At 38.7% G+C, this 14,692-nt stretch overlaps 1 protein-coding gene across 5 annotated transcripts in view; it reads left to right on the top strand.

The window, feature by feature from the left end:
* Positions 1-4,536, top strand: part of LOC127648714 (poly [ADP-ribose] polymerase 2-like) — a 115,123-nt gene extending 110,587 nt beyond the window's left edge. For all 5 annotated transcript variants that reach the window (XM_052133442.1, XM_052133441.1, XM_052133440.1 and 2 more), the window contains one exon: positions 3,829-4,536. In XM_052133442.1, coding sequence (XP_051989402.1) covers positions 3,829-3,988 — 160 coding nt within the window. In that variant the 3' untranslated portion in view covers positions 3,989-4,536. The remainder of the gene's footprint in view (positions 1-3,828) is intronic.
* The last annotated feature ends 10,156 nt before the right edge of the window (positions 4,537-14,692 follow it).

Genomic DNA, 14,692 nt, shown 5'->3' with positions numbered 1-14,692 from the left:
TTGTTTTGGCAAATCATTTAGGACATCTACTTGTGCTTGACACGAGTAATTTATCCAACAATTGTTTACAGACAGATGGTTTCACTTTTAATTGACTATCACAGGTCCAGTGGGTCAGAAGTTTACATACACCAAGTTAAATGTGCCTTTAAGCAGCTTGGAAAATTCCAGAAAATTATGTAAAGCAATTAGCCAATTAGCTACTGATAGGCTAATTGGAGTCATGTGTACCTGTTGATGTATTTTAAGGCCTACCTTCAAACTCAGTGCCTCTTTGCTTGACCTCATGGGAAAATCAAAAGACATCAGCCAAGACCACAAAAACATTGTGGACCTCCACAAGTCTGGTTCATCCTTGGGAGCAATTTCAAATGCCTGAAGGTACCACATTCATCTATACAAACAATAGTACTTAAGTATAAACACCATGGGACCACACAGCCATCATACCACTCATGAAGGAGACGCATTCTGTCTCCTAGACATTAACGTAATTTTTGTGCGAAAGTGCAAATCAATCCTAGAACAACAGAAAGGACCTTATGAAGATGCTGTAGGAAACAGGTAGACAAGTGTCTATATCCACAGTAAAACGAGTCCTATATTGACATAACCTGAAAGGCTGCTTTAAGGAAGAAGCCACTGCTCCAAAGCCACCATAAAAAAGCCATACCACAGTTTGCAAGTGTACATGGGGAGATCTTCTTTGGAGAAATGTCTTCTGGTCTGATGAAATAAAAATGTAACTGTTTGGCCATAATGACCATTGATATGTTTGAAGGAAAAAGGGAGAGGCTTGCAAGCTGAAGAACACCATCCCAACCATGAAATGTGGGGGTGGCAGCATCATGTTGTGGGAGTGTTTTGCTGCAAGTGGGACTGGTGCACTTCACAAAATGGATGGTATCATGAGGAAGGAAAATTATGTGAATATATTGAAGAAACATCTCAAGACATCAGCCAGGAAGTTTAAACTCTGTCACAAATGGGTCTTCCAAATGGACAATGACCCCAAGCATACCTCAAGTTGTGACAAAATGGCTTAAGGACAACAAAGTCAAGGTATTTGTGTGGCCATCACAAAGCCCTGACCTCAATCTGATAGAAAATTTGTTGGCAGAACAGAAAAAGTATGTGCGAGCAAGGAAGCCTACAAACCTGACTATGTCTGGAGGAATGGGCCAAAATTCCAGCCACTTATTGTGAGAAACTTGTGGAAGGCTACCCAAAACGTTTGACCCAAGTTAAACAATTTAAAGGCAATGCTATCAAATACTAATAAAAGCTGAAATAAATAATTCTCAATTAAAATAAAGTAGTGATCCTAACTGACCTAAGACAGGGAATGTTTTCTAAGATTAAATGTCAGGAATTGTGAAAAACTGAGTTTAAATGTAATTGGCTAAGGTGTATGTTAAATTCTGATTTCAACTGTACATAGAAAATTCAAAAATATGTGGAACAAATTCATAAATCATTATTACGATTTATAATTATAACTGGAACATAAGATCGCTTTGATGTGTGTTCATGCATTTATGACAGGTGCAGTTTCACATAGAGATGGAGACTGGCTCATGTGATGCAAGTTTATTACAAATGTAGGCTATAACAGTTAAGTAATGCCATTGTTAAAAGGACATCCATCTATCCATTCATGAAAAATAATGTAAATTGCTCCAACGTCTGAATTATAAGGAATTTGATAATATAGTGGACAATATCTGAGGAGGAAAAAAACTGTCAAGAAGGGACTGTTATTTACAATGGAATGTTATTTTTCTGACATCTAATTTTTTATTTCCTTGATTATTGTATAGGCCTACATAAAACCTTGTGATAGATAGATATATTTTTATTAAGTTCTCAAGTAATTATTTCAAGACTAAGAAATATTTAGTTCTAAAATAAGAAGAAAGAAACAAATGAAGGAAACTGCTTAAATGTTACTTGAATATTTGATATTATTTTAAGGAGAAAAAAACCTACGGAGATGTTATTGTGTGTGGTTTCTTGTACAATACTCTTTAAAAGGCTGTGTGTGCGTGCATGCGCACCAATAATCTTAAAATTTGGGGGGGGTATTTTATGACAGACAACTCGGACATGTATGCAGTTATTGGGGACTCAACTTGGACTTGACTCGGACACAATATTTGTGACTTGGACTTTGACGCGGACTTGAGCAGTGAGGACTCGGACTCGAGATCTAGTGACTTGACTACAACACTGGTGCACACAAGGCGACTCAAGCTTGTCTCCTTAGTTGTTTTGAGTTGGCAACTGGTCTGTTTTTACGACACACCCCAATAAGTTTCAGATGCTATGACAGATCTCAAACCAGCTTGATGTCCAGAAGTCTTGTTGTCAGGTGTGCGCACTGCCCCAACGAGCGAGAGACAGACAATGAGCCACAGCCAATGAAATATAGAGAGACCGCAAGTGGAAAGCAAGGTATTGGGAAGCAGAAGACAAAATAAACTCAGTGTTTTTATTTTGTATGATCCTAAAAAGATTCAACAACTAAGACATAAACTGAACAAGTTTCACAGACATGTGACTAACAGAAATTGAATAATGTGTCCCTGAACAAAAGGTGGGTTAAAATTCATCTGGTGTGGCCACCAGCTGCATTAAAGACTGCAGAGCATCTCCTCCTCATGGACTGCACCAGTTCTTGCTGTGAGATGTTACACCACTCTTCCACCAAGGCACTTGCAAGTTCCCGGACATTTCTGGGGGGCCCTCACCCTCCGATCCAATAGGTCCCAGACATGCTCAATGGGATTGAGATCCGGGCTCTTCGCTGGCATTGGCATTGACATTCCTGTCTTGCAGGATATCACACACAGAACGAGCAGTATGGCTGGTGGCATTGTCATGCTGGGGGGTCATGTCAGGATGAGCCTGCTGGAAGGTTATCACATGAGGGAGGAGGATGTCTTCCCTGTAACGCACAATGTTGGGATTGCCTGCAATGAATGCCCCTCCATGTTCACGGCGACTCCTGGGGACACTCCTCCGCCCCGGCAGCGGCTCCATTTCTCCAGGCGGTCGGGGAGTCCAGTCCCCACTCGCCTCGCGGATGGCGGCCGTTCACCTCGGTCGGGCTACTCCCTTCCCCGGGTGGACAGCAGTGTCGAGGACTCCGCGACGGGCATCCCTCCTCCTTCCTGAATTTCGGCACCAGTGTAACGTAGTTTAATGGAAAGGAGGCAAGAACCGGCTTGGCAATGTAAATAATATTTTAATATAAAACTGAAACAAAAGACAACAACACACACGACGGACATGTCTGTAAACTATCTCTCTCTCTCCCGCACCACTGCCCGCAAACAGCCTTTATCCCTCTCGGAGGCTTAATTAGCCTGATAAGGGACCGGGTGTGTATAATCACGGCCCTGCCCTCCGCCCTGCCACAGCATCTTAATAGCAAGTGAACACAGGACCTCAGTTGAGGACGAATGGTCCTGTAATTGATACACCCAGTCTGCGATCAGTAGTGTAGTGTGCGCATTAAAAATTACAGGGTGCAGTCATGTAATGTGCGCTTGGCTTTTGTCTCCATCACCATGCTCTTTTAAGTGCATAATTTTTCCATACATTGAAAGTGAATGGTAACTTAGTCTGCCAGTCTCAAACATTCTACCTAACTTCTCCTTTTGCATTTCACCGATGAAAGGCAGTCATACAAGTTTTAAATTAAACATGCGTGAGTAAATGAAGACAGAATAAAAAAAAAAATTGTGTAACTGTCCCTTTAATGCAGTAAACTGAAAAACTAAGAACATACTGATCCTCTGATTATTTTGTCTTTTTGTCTCTCAGGGATGGTGTAACAGTACCCATGGGGCCATGTGTAAAGACTGGGGTGGGACAGAAAGGTGGCTACTCCCTCCTTTATAATGAGTACATTGTTTATAAGCCTACCCAGACACACATGAGATACCTCCTCAGAGTTCAGTTTAACTTTCCATCACTGTGGTGAGGCAGATGGAATTCTTTACATTTAGCACACTGACAGTCTAACAAATAATGTCCTATGGTGGAGGACCTAACCTTTAGTAATATATAGATCATCCATGAAGGGGAATAGAAACTGAGGAATGTTTTACAAGAAAATATAAACATTGTTCTGCTGTTGTCTGTTTGAATGACAAAGCAACCTGGGACTGAATTGGGTAATTTAATTTAACATGAGAGGAATATTGCTATTATTAATCAATTATGTATTATATTTTCTGTTTGTATACTGTATTATAAAATTATATTTGCTTTTGGTGACATTTCTTTTTGTGAGTGGAATCAATCAAATATTTCAGTTAAGTTCATTATCATTAGGTAATGCTTTAGGTATCATAAACTAACAATGAACAATATACAGTATATTTCTGCAGCATTCAATCATCTTTGTTAATGCTTATTTATAAAAATACATTTGTTCATTGTTAGTTCATAGTGCATTAACTAATGTTAACATACTGTACACAACATTTGATTTTAAAAATATATCACTATATCTTGAAATTAACATAAACCAAGATCAATAAATGCTCAAAGTTTTGTTCATTTTTAGTTCATTTATATTATTGTTAACTAATATTATCAAATGGAACCTTATTATAAAGTGTTAATATTTCTTAAAAAAAAACAACTGGAAGGCTGGAAAATGCATTGGTCAAAATGGTGGGAATGGGCATAAATATAGCAAAGTTTATTATGATTTTATTTAAGCATAACTGAGGAGCAATGCATTACAGTAACATTTATGCATTTGCCAGACGCTTTTATCCAAAGCGACTTACAATGCACTTATTATAGGGATAACCCCCCCGGAGCAACCTGGAGTTAAGTGCCTTGCTCAAGGACACAATGGTGGTGGCTGTGGGGGTCGAACCAGCAACCTTCTGATTACAGTTATGTGCTTAAGCCCACTAAGCCACCACCACTCCAATGCAGTTACGTTATTTGTCTGAGGAGAAAGATAAACATGAATTCATTATTCAGTCATTATCAAAAAGGTCAGTGTGTTTATCAGTATAGATATGCTCTGTGGGTTTAGATTTTAAGTACCACGTACTGTATATGTTCCAGTATGTATGCATGGGTTTAGTTTCTGGAGCCTCCACCCAGAATCACAAGTATGTGGAGGAATATCATAATGGTAGAGAATTAAGGCAGCAAAGACGTACTCTTCAGCACAAAGGCAGTATTTCTGCCTGCCAATCACCAACTGACAGTCCACTGCCAGGAACTACAGAGATGGATACTAAGAGATGCAAATTACTTAAATGTAGTTTTTGTTGTATAATTAATTATCGATTATGTTTTACCAGTGCATATAAAAGGGCTCCCAGACATGCATAGACAATGTGCAGAATAGAGGAGTAGAAAAAAATGCAGAGGACAAACATGCATAAATCGACAAATGGTATGAGCAGAATGCCGTTACAAACAGTGAAGTTCACACTGGTCTTAAAGAAGCAAGCAAGTGAAGAAAAAAAAAAGATGCAACTTGAAATTGTGGTAAAAGGAAATAAGCTTAGACAGAGCAGCTGTGTGGAGGTTGCAAGGCCATTCCACCACAGAGGAACAGAGAGAGAGAATAGTGAAATGGACTTTGTGCTTTTGTGACAGGACCGCCAGGCTCCGCTCGTTCATTGACCTCAGAGAGAGCGAGTTGGGTCATAGACCTGGATAAGTGAATTTAAATAAAAGGGAGCTGTTCCATTTGCTGCCCTGAAGGCCAGAGTCAAAGCCTTGAATTTGATGTGGGCAACTAGTGGCAGCCAGTGGAGTGAAATCAAGTGGAAATCAAGAGTGGGATGACGTGAGCCCTCTTTGGCTGATTGAAGACCAGAAGTGCTGCAGCATTCTGGACCAACTGCAGTGGCTTAATCATGCTAGCTGGGAGTTTGGCCAACAGGGCATTACAGTAGTCCAGCCTTGAAATTACCAGAGTTTGGATCAGGAGTTTTGGCAAGGATGAGCTGAAGGTGGCGTTCTATCATCCAGGCCGAGATCTCAGAGAGGCAGGCAGAGATATGAGCTAAAACGGTGGGGTCGTCAGGCAGAAACAACAGAGCTGTGCATCATCTGCTTAGCAGTGGTAGGAGAAACCATGTGCCTTAAATGTGCTGTATATGATTTGTTTTCATGGAAACGTATGCAAAAAAAATCCTACTCCCTTAAATTTATTAATAAAATAAATATCTCATCTGTCTCTGTGACAGCACTAGACTCTGTAAACAGCAAATAAAAATGTGTCCGTGGTCTGCAGACAATGGCGCTCGTGACCTGTTAATCATTTTGCGCGTTGTCAGTATTGTAGTTGCAGCTAATTATTGAGGCTTACTGCCATTTTTAAGCCATGTTGTTCATAACAGTTGTCTGTTGAGGACAATATTTTGCTGCTGTTTTTAAAAAAAAAAAAACATTTCTGCAAGATGTTGGGCTCAATAAAGCTAATTTGTTATCTTTGGAGTGCAGGATTTTGAAAAGAGGGGTGTTGCTAATTCAATGGCTCAGTCTCATGGAAGTAGAATGGCTGAAATTGAAATAACCTTTAATGATAGGTCCGAGTGATGTAGTGTAGATCAAGAAAAGGAGGGCTCCAAGCATTGGTCCCTGAGGAACACCAGTTGTCAGCTGTTGTGACTTGGACACCTCTCCTCTTCAGGTGACCTTGAAGGATCTGCCTGTGAGGTACGAGTCAACCATCCAAGCGTAGTTCCTGTGATGCCTTTTTATCTATTGCATTTCACTGTAAACCCTAGTTGTCATTTCTGGAAATATCAAGTTGTCTGAACTTATTTATCTTAAAAAATCCATAGACTTAAGATTTTAAGTGTTAATAACTCAAAGTTTTGAGTACAAAATTGAGGCTATGGGAATTTGCTCTTGAAATATTAAATTATGTTTCCGTGCTCAAAGGAAAGTTATGGGGGCTTTAAATAGTCATAATTAGGAATTTATAGAGGTTTTAGTTCTTTTGGAATATTATTTATGTTGTTTTGTTTCAAATAGTTGTTTCGTGTGATGTCACCATTATGGTGATCAGTGTCCCATTTGGTCAAGCTGGACCCTGTTGACGAACTCTCGCAGTTAAAGTGCAGGAATATATAAGAGGTTTTAAAAATATTGTATCGTCTTGTATTATATGATCCGACGCTCACTATACAATAACATATCGTACAATACATAAACACATTATAGTGCAAATAAAACCAAAAAGCGCAATATTAAAAGCTAAGGAACTTCGCTTACAGGAAAACAGAGCAACTCACTTAAGTACATAGGCGAGAAGATCGATGGCATATGCAAGTAGATTGTACTGTTGCAGTACAGCTTGTCGAATTTGCCAAACAACGGTATCATGTCCTGGTGCTACAGTACATCAAACGTGTCGTTTTATTTATGCCGACATAGTTCCAAGTTTTCAGTATTCTTCAGATCCTTGTACCTGCTTATTTGTGGCCTTGGGCATTAATTATATGTCCACAATATTTCTTGTAACTCTCTATGTATTGTGATTTATAAACACACTGAACATAACTGGGCAGAGAAAAGTATAATGGTGAATGAGATGACCAGAGTCGGTCCTAAAGCAATGACAACAGCAGTTGTGTTGTGATATGAGGCTACAGTTCCCACCATGTAGGACAGACTCGGAGTGACCACTGACTGCAGAGAAAGAGTTTAATGTGTTGAGTGTAATTACAACATATACTCCCTGCCTCCAGGCCAGCTTATACTTTTCAAAAATGTTTTCTGATGGATTTTTAAATGGGAACTTTATTTTGAAATAGGCACCAAGGCTCTGCGTCTAATAACATGCAATGAACTTTAATTAAATTATAGTCAAAAAACACTTTCAGGGTTACGTCAGTAACGAGTCAAAATCTACAACCAGCAATCAAGGACATCCACATCCTCAAAACTGAATATCGAAAATGAACAAGTGAGGACAAAAGCTGAGACACATGGCCACCACTAGAAAGATTATATAGGAGCTGAGGTACACCCAAATGTTACTCTGCACAGCTGCCTTAATAGTACTTGAGAAGGTGAACACTCAGACCATACTGAAGGTGACTAGTAACTGAAGTGTTACCACACTGAACACCTGTACGTGTAGACAGAGATGTGAGATTACAATGAGTACCAACACATTTATGGTGTCACATATTCACAAATATAGTTCTCACCTTTCTGATAAATGCTCTGCAAATAATTTTGTCCTCAAATGATGCCGTGATTAGTTGAGTGCTCTCAGCTGCATTACTGTCATCTGTTATAGAGAACAAACAAGCTTTATGAAGACTGGTGCTAGCTGTCACACTTGGAAGTTGTTTCAAGGGCATATATCTCAGTAACTACATGGCTTTAAGTCTAACGACTTAAAAACTCTCGAACTCTAGCAATGTTGGTTTTAAACACGTTTCAAAACCTTTGTAAATTACAGTAATTGTTGTAAATTCTATCCTCCAAGCTAAAATTCCAATTTCATCATATTTTTGCTGTAGCTGTTGGGTCAATGCAAGAAGTCAATGCAATGAAACTACACTCAACTATACAGATTTTTTTTATTATATTTTTGTTCCACTTTATATTAGGTGTCTGTGTAAAATCATGCATGTACGGGTTAGGAACTTAAGTTAATCTTCACATGAACCAGCAGAATGTGGGTAAAATGTGATCTCAGTGATTTTGACCATGGCATGATTGTTGGTGCCAGACGGGCTGGTTTAAATATTTACGTAACTGCTGATCTCCTGGGATTTTCACACAACAGCCTCTAGAATTTACTCTGAATGGTGCCAAAAACAAAAAAACAAAAATAAAGTTGGTTTTTTTCATGCATGGTTTCTATTATGTCAAATGTTTTCCCTCCAAATCCATTTTCTAGTAGTTTTAGGAAGAGTCCTTCATTCCAGATGGAATCAAACGCTTTCTCAAAATCCACTAAACAAAAGAAGACTTGTTTAACTGTGGTGAAAGAGACGATTCTTCTCATTTAGTACACTTTTAGTATATAATGTGAATAGAGATACAGTCTTCAGTTAAAGACCCATTAGGGAACAGAGACTTAAGAACTCTTCAGAATTACATATTGTTATGCTAATGTTTTTTTGCACTGCTTGATAGACATATACAGGTCATGTGTGAAAAATCTGTAAACATAAGGGCTATTTTAGTATGATTGTTATTAATTAAAATATGTATTATACATGCATTGTATTTTCTACTTATATATTGTATTAAATAATTGTATGTGCATTTGTTGATATTTCCGAGCAGTTCTGTAAAAACTAACAGAATTTTCATTGAAACATAAATTGAACAGAATATATTGATTTGGTAACTTATTTGTAAATGCCTTATGTATCATGAACTAATAAGCCTTCAACACAGGCTGAAGGTTTTGCATCCTCTGGTTATGTGACTTAATAGAATTCATGTGTGATAAACCTGCTGATCTGATTGGATGCAATCATTCAAAGTTGCTTATTGAGTATTTTACTCCATAATAATGAACCATGTTCATATTAAAAATGAATTAGCATGCATTGATAAAAACATTATCCAATTTTAATAAGTGCTGTAAAAGTGTTGTTCATTGTTAGTTTGTGGTTAATGTAGTTAACTAATGTTTAAGGAATAGTTCACCCAAAAATGAAAATTCTCATTATTTACTCGCCCTCATGCCATTGTAAAAAAGGACTTAAACACCAATGTGTTTCTCACCCACACCTATCATATCTCTTCTGAAGGCATGGTTTTACTGGAGTCGTATGTATTACTTTTATGCTGACTTTGTGCTTTTTTTGAGCTTTACAATTTTGGACCCAGTTCACTTGCATTGTGAAAACCAACAGAGCCAAGATATTCTTCTAAAAATCTTTTGTGTTCTGCAGAAGAAAGTATGTCATAGATATCTGGGATGGAATGGGGGTGAGTAAATAATGAGAGAATTTTCTTTTTTGGGTGAACTATATCTTTAACACATACAACCTTATTGTGATGTGTTACCATTGATTTAATTAAAGCATAAATAAGCAATAGTACAGTTACATTATTATGGTTAAGTATACGTTTTATAGGATTTCATGATCTACATGTTTGCTATCACTGGAGATGTGTAATTTACGTTTAAAGCATTTACCAAACACTCTTATCCAGAGTGTCTTACAAAAGCTGCATGAGCTGACAAGCATGAAATGCACACGGTTTTCTGCTAGGAAATGAAGTGCATCCTGTACAAATATAAACAAGTTCTATCTTTTTAATAGTCAAACAAGCTATTTTTAAATTAATCCAAGAACTGTTGAAAGAGGTGAGGGCTCTTTGGTGAGGGTGTGACAAGGATTGCTATGGTGGGTCTAGGCATCAGCATGGACCGGATGTTGGAGGGTGCATGTGTAACTGCACTGTATACCAGGACAAGTGTTTGGCATAGAATAGGGAGTGTATCAGAGGTCTAATATCACCCCAATTTGATATGCCCAATTCCCAATGCGCTCTTGGTCCTCGTGGTGGCTCGCCTCAATCCAGGTGGCAGAGGACAAATCTCAGTTGCCTCCATGTCTGAGACCGTCAATCCGTGCATTTTATCGCTTGGCATGTTGAGCACGTTACCATGGAGAACTAGCGAATGTTGAAGCTCACCCTATTCTCTGCGCATCCACGGGCAACTCAACACGCGCCCCACCGAGAGTGAGAACCACATTATGACCACGAGGAGGTTAACCTAACATGATTATACCCAACCTAGCAACCGGGCCAATTGGCTGCTTAGGAAGCCTGACTGGAGCCACTCAGCACGTCATGGATTCGATCTTCCGACTCTAGGTGTGGTAGTCAGCGTCTTTACTTGTTGAGCTTCCCAGGCCCCAAGCTGCAGTAGTTTAAATCCTTTCGAAAACGAGATGTCATGTACTGTGCATCTGTGTGCAGACTTGGCGTGCCACTGTGTGTACTGTATATGTTTATGTATTTGTGTGCATGTATGTATTGGTTTAGTTTTTGGAACCACTGCCCATTATCATAAGTATGTAGAGGAATATCAAAATGATGTGTAGGTAGATTATTAAAGCAGTGTAGATGTACTCTTCAAAGATATAATGATCACAGCAGTTGTGTTGTGATATGATGCTACAGTTCCTAGCCATACAAACTCAGAGTGACCAATGACTGCAGTGATACAAGTGCATGTTGCATAAAAACACAACAGTTTCACAGAGAAACAGAGTTTATTAAGTATAAATGAATTGCAGAAGTAATGGCTAACATGTACAGCTTCATTAAATTACATTACATTCATTAAATGAAATGCAAGTCATATTAAATATAATTACATAGCTCATAGGAACTTTTGATAATGATTGGTCAGTCAGAGCATTTTGTGGTAAAAATGTTTATATATAATGACAACTACACTTTATAATTGTCTGTGTCAACAGATTTCCTACATAGCTGTACTGTACACTAGTTATATATCGGTTTATACACTCTATAGACTCTTTCTTATCAATCATATCAATATTCCACATCAATTTCTCCATTCATTTGGTAAGTAGCTGTGTAATAAAAGTGGGATAATAGATAAACCTTTCTGGAATTATTTTTGCATCCCTTACTGAAAGGGATAGTTCACCCAAAATGTTAAATTCTCTCATCATTTACTCACCCTCATGGCATCCCAGATGTGTATGACTTTCTATTGTCTACAGAACAAAAAGATTTTAAAAGAATATCTCAGCTCTGTAGGTCCATACAATGCAAGTGAATGGTGACCAGACATTTCAAGCTCCAAAAATCACATAAAGGCAGCATAAATGTAATCCATATGACTCCAGTGGTTAAATCTACACCGATCAGCCACAAAATTAAAAGCACTGTCAGGTGGGGGCACCATACGAGGGTTGGACGTGTGAACGGCGAGCTCTGCGCACTTTGCTAGTTTTTTAATAATATTTGTGTCACAAACCGGTGAAATTTAATACATCCTGATCCTTAATTGTTTCGGGAAGACAATATGTCAAAGAATTAAAAATCCTCAGGCTCTGGAGATATTAAAAGACACTTGCTCAGGCTGATTCTCCTCAGTGGCAGGCCAGAAGCCCCTGACTCAGTTCGGGCGGTGAACTGAAAGAAATCCGGCGTGAATTGATGAATGTGTCAGCAATGCTGAAGAAGGTTGTAGTAGACTTGGAAGATCTTGCTGTAATACGTCGATTGATCACATCCATGGAGATGAAATTCACTGAGTTGGTGACAAGAGCTGCAGATGTGGAGAAAGGGACGATGATCTGAAATCATTGGAGAGTGAGTTAGCTGCTAATCCGCTAGCGTGCAAGATGGATTTGGAATGCGTCTGTGAAAAACTGGAGGATTTGGAGAATCTTAATCGACGAAACAACATCTGAATTGTTGGAATTCGTGAGCATGAAGGCGGCCGAGATATGGTGAAATTCATAGACGAGGTCTTTCTGAGTCTGCTCGACATAACAGGCCATAAGCTGGAAATCGAGCAAGCTCACAGAGTTCTGGCTCGGAGGTTTGCTGAGGGAGACAGGCCCAATCAATTCTGGCCAAATTTCTAAGATCATATGATAAAGATCTTGTGTTACGCAAGGTGAAGAGTAAAGTAAGGCTTTCTTGGAAGAACCGCAGCATTTTCTTGTTCTCAGACTTTGTGAATTCGACAAGAGAGAAACACATCAACGAAAGGTCGCTTTTGCTCTGATATTTCTGGCTAAACTGAGAATAGATACTAAGGATGGCCGCAAAATGTGGAAAATGTGGAATTGAATTGTTGCTCTAATGTTGGAATGTGGTCGTTATTATCTTATTTTTGTTATACAATCATTTTTTTCTAATATGTCAAAATGTCAAAGTTAATGAGTGGATTGTCTCTCTCCAGGTGGAATATGAATGGGTTGGGGCACTGCATAAAAAGGAAGGTTATTTCTTTTCTTAAATGTATGAAATATGATATAGTGTCTCTTCAAATAATGCATCTTTCCTCACAGGAAGCTGAAAAATTTGGGAAGATATGCAACTTACAGGACTCTTTTGCTAATGTCTTGGTGCCAGATCCCACAGGAAACCTTCAGAGGTCTTGTGGATTCCATGCATCGATGGGTCAGGGTTGTTTTGGCAGCTGAGGTATTCTTCTAAAAATCTTTGTTTGTGTTCAGCAGATGAAAGGAAGTCATACACATCTGGGATGTCATGAGGGTGAGTAAATGATGACAGATTTTTCATTTTGGGGTGAACTATACCTTTAAACCTTCATATACATCTATAGGCTTCTCTACTTTGTGAAGAGTAATACAGGTTGTACCAATCTCTAACAGAAAGGAAACCACCAAGTTGTCCAATGGGTCAAGCTATATGATTATAGTAAATGTACTAAAGATGAAAACTTTGTGCAGACTGAAGAGGAGCAAACAGGAGAAAGCAACTCAGTGTAGACTCAAGAGTTCAAATCCACAGCCAGTTTTCAAGCTAACCCTCCACACTGAATAGGGAAAAGGATCAAGTGAAGCAATCTGATGGAGACTTTCAGCATCTTCTAATCCATAGGCAAATTTTCAGTGTAAATACCTAAATGAAATGCAAAGTATGAAGATATTTTACTATATGCAGACTCACCAGTTTCCAGGAATGAGCACAACTAAATTAGGAAAATATAGCAAGACACGAGCCCACCACTGCAAAGACAATGAGCTGAGGTACATCCAACAGTGGCCCTGCATGGCTGCCTTGACTGTGTTTGAGAAGGTAAACACAGACTACAGTTGATTAGTAACTGAAGTGATACCACACTGAACACCAGTGCAGGTAGAAAGAGATATTGGAGATCAGATTCCAATGAGGACGAAAACATTTAGAGCCATCATTACATATATTGTGGCACAAATGCTAAATAATATTCAGTATATGACTTAAAACTAACCCATTTATGGTTTGATGTCGATGAAGGGGTACTTGAACCTAGGGGTTGTAGGGGTTCAAAAGACAAAAAAACTAAGTATCATGTCTACAGGTGCACTTGTTTCATCTGCTTTGCTGAAGTCAGCCTCCTCTGGTGGCAGGTTGAGTGCAACATAGCCGCCTTGTGCAGGAAGGGGTGTGGGGTACATGACAGGGCCCACAGGATATGGAGCTGGCATGTATGGAGGGAGAGGACACATTAGTGGGGCTGTGTCATAGTTAGGATCACTTTCAGTTGCAGTATCATAGCTCTCTATGTCTGTCATCCTAATCAAGGTGTGGTTAGATTGCAGTGTTAGAATTTCAATAGAACAGGAAAAGAGTTTGCCATGTGACTTTTTGATGTGTCAAAAAGAATACTAAATACAATCATGAAAAAAGAGGGGTAAAAAATAGCATTTAGTGGTGTCTGTAATATTTATCTGTGTGTATTTACAGAAAAAAAAACAGTATGTCCACACCTTTAGCTAGGAGTTCATTGCGGTGAAAAATTTAACATGAAACAAAATGAAACTGATTCTAAATTATAAGTGAGTGATACTGGGGAAATAGTTACATATTTTTTTAAAACTTCCTTATAACTCACTAACAAATTTACTCACCATCCTGGGGCATAAGAAATATATCTGACAAATATTTTAGTATCATTCGTTTATTTATACATTGAGAAAGTCTAGATAATGGATAATGA

The sequence above is a fragment of the Xyrauchen texanus genome, chromosome 9 (assembly GCF_025860055.1).
Source record: "Xyrauchen texanus isolate HMW12.3.18 chromosome 9, RBS_HiC_50CHRs, whole genome shotgun sequence".
NCBI lineage: Eukaryota > Metazoa > Chordata > Actinopteri > Cypriniformes > Catostomidae > Xyrauchen > Xyrauchen texanus.
The sequence above is the reverse complement of the archived record's forward strand: the minus strand, read 5'-3'. Positions and strand labels throughout refer to the sequence as shown.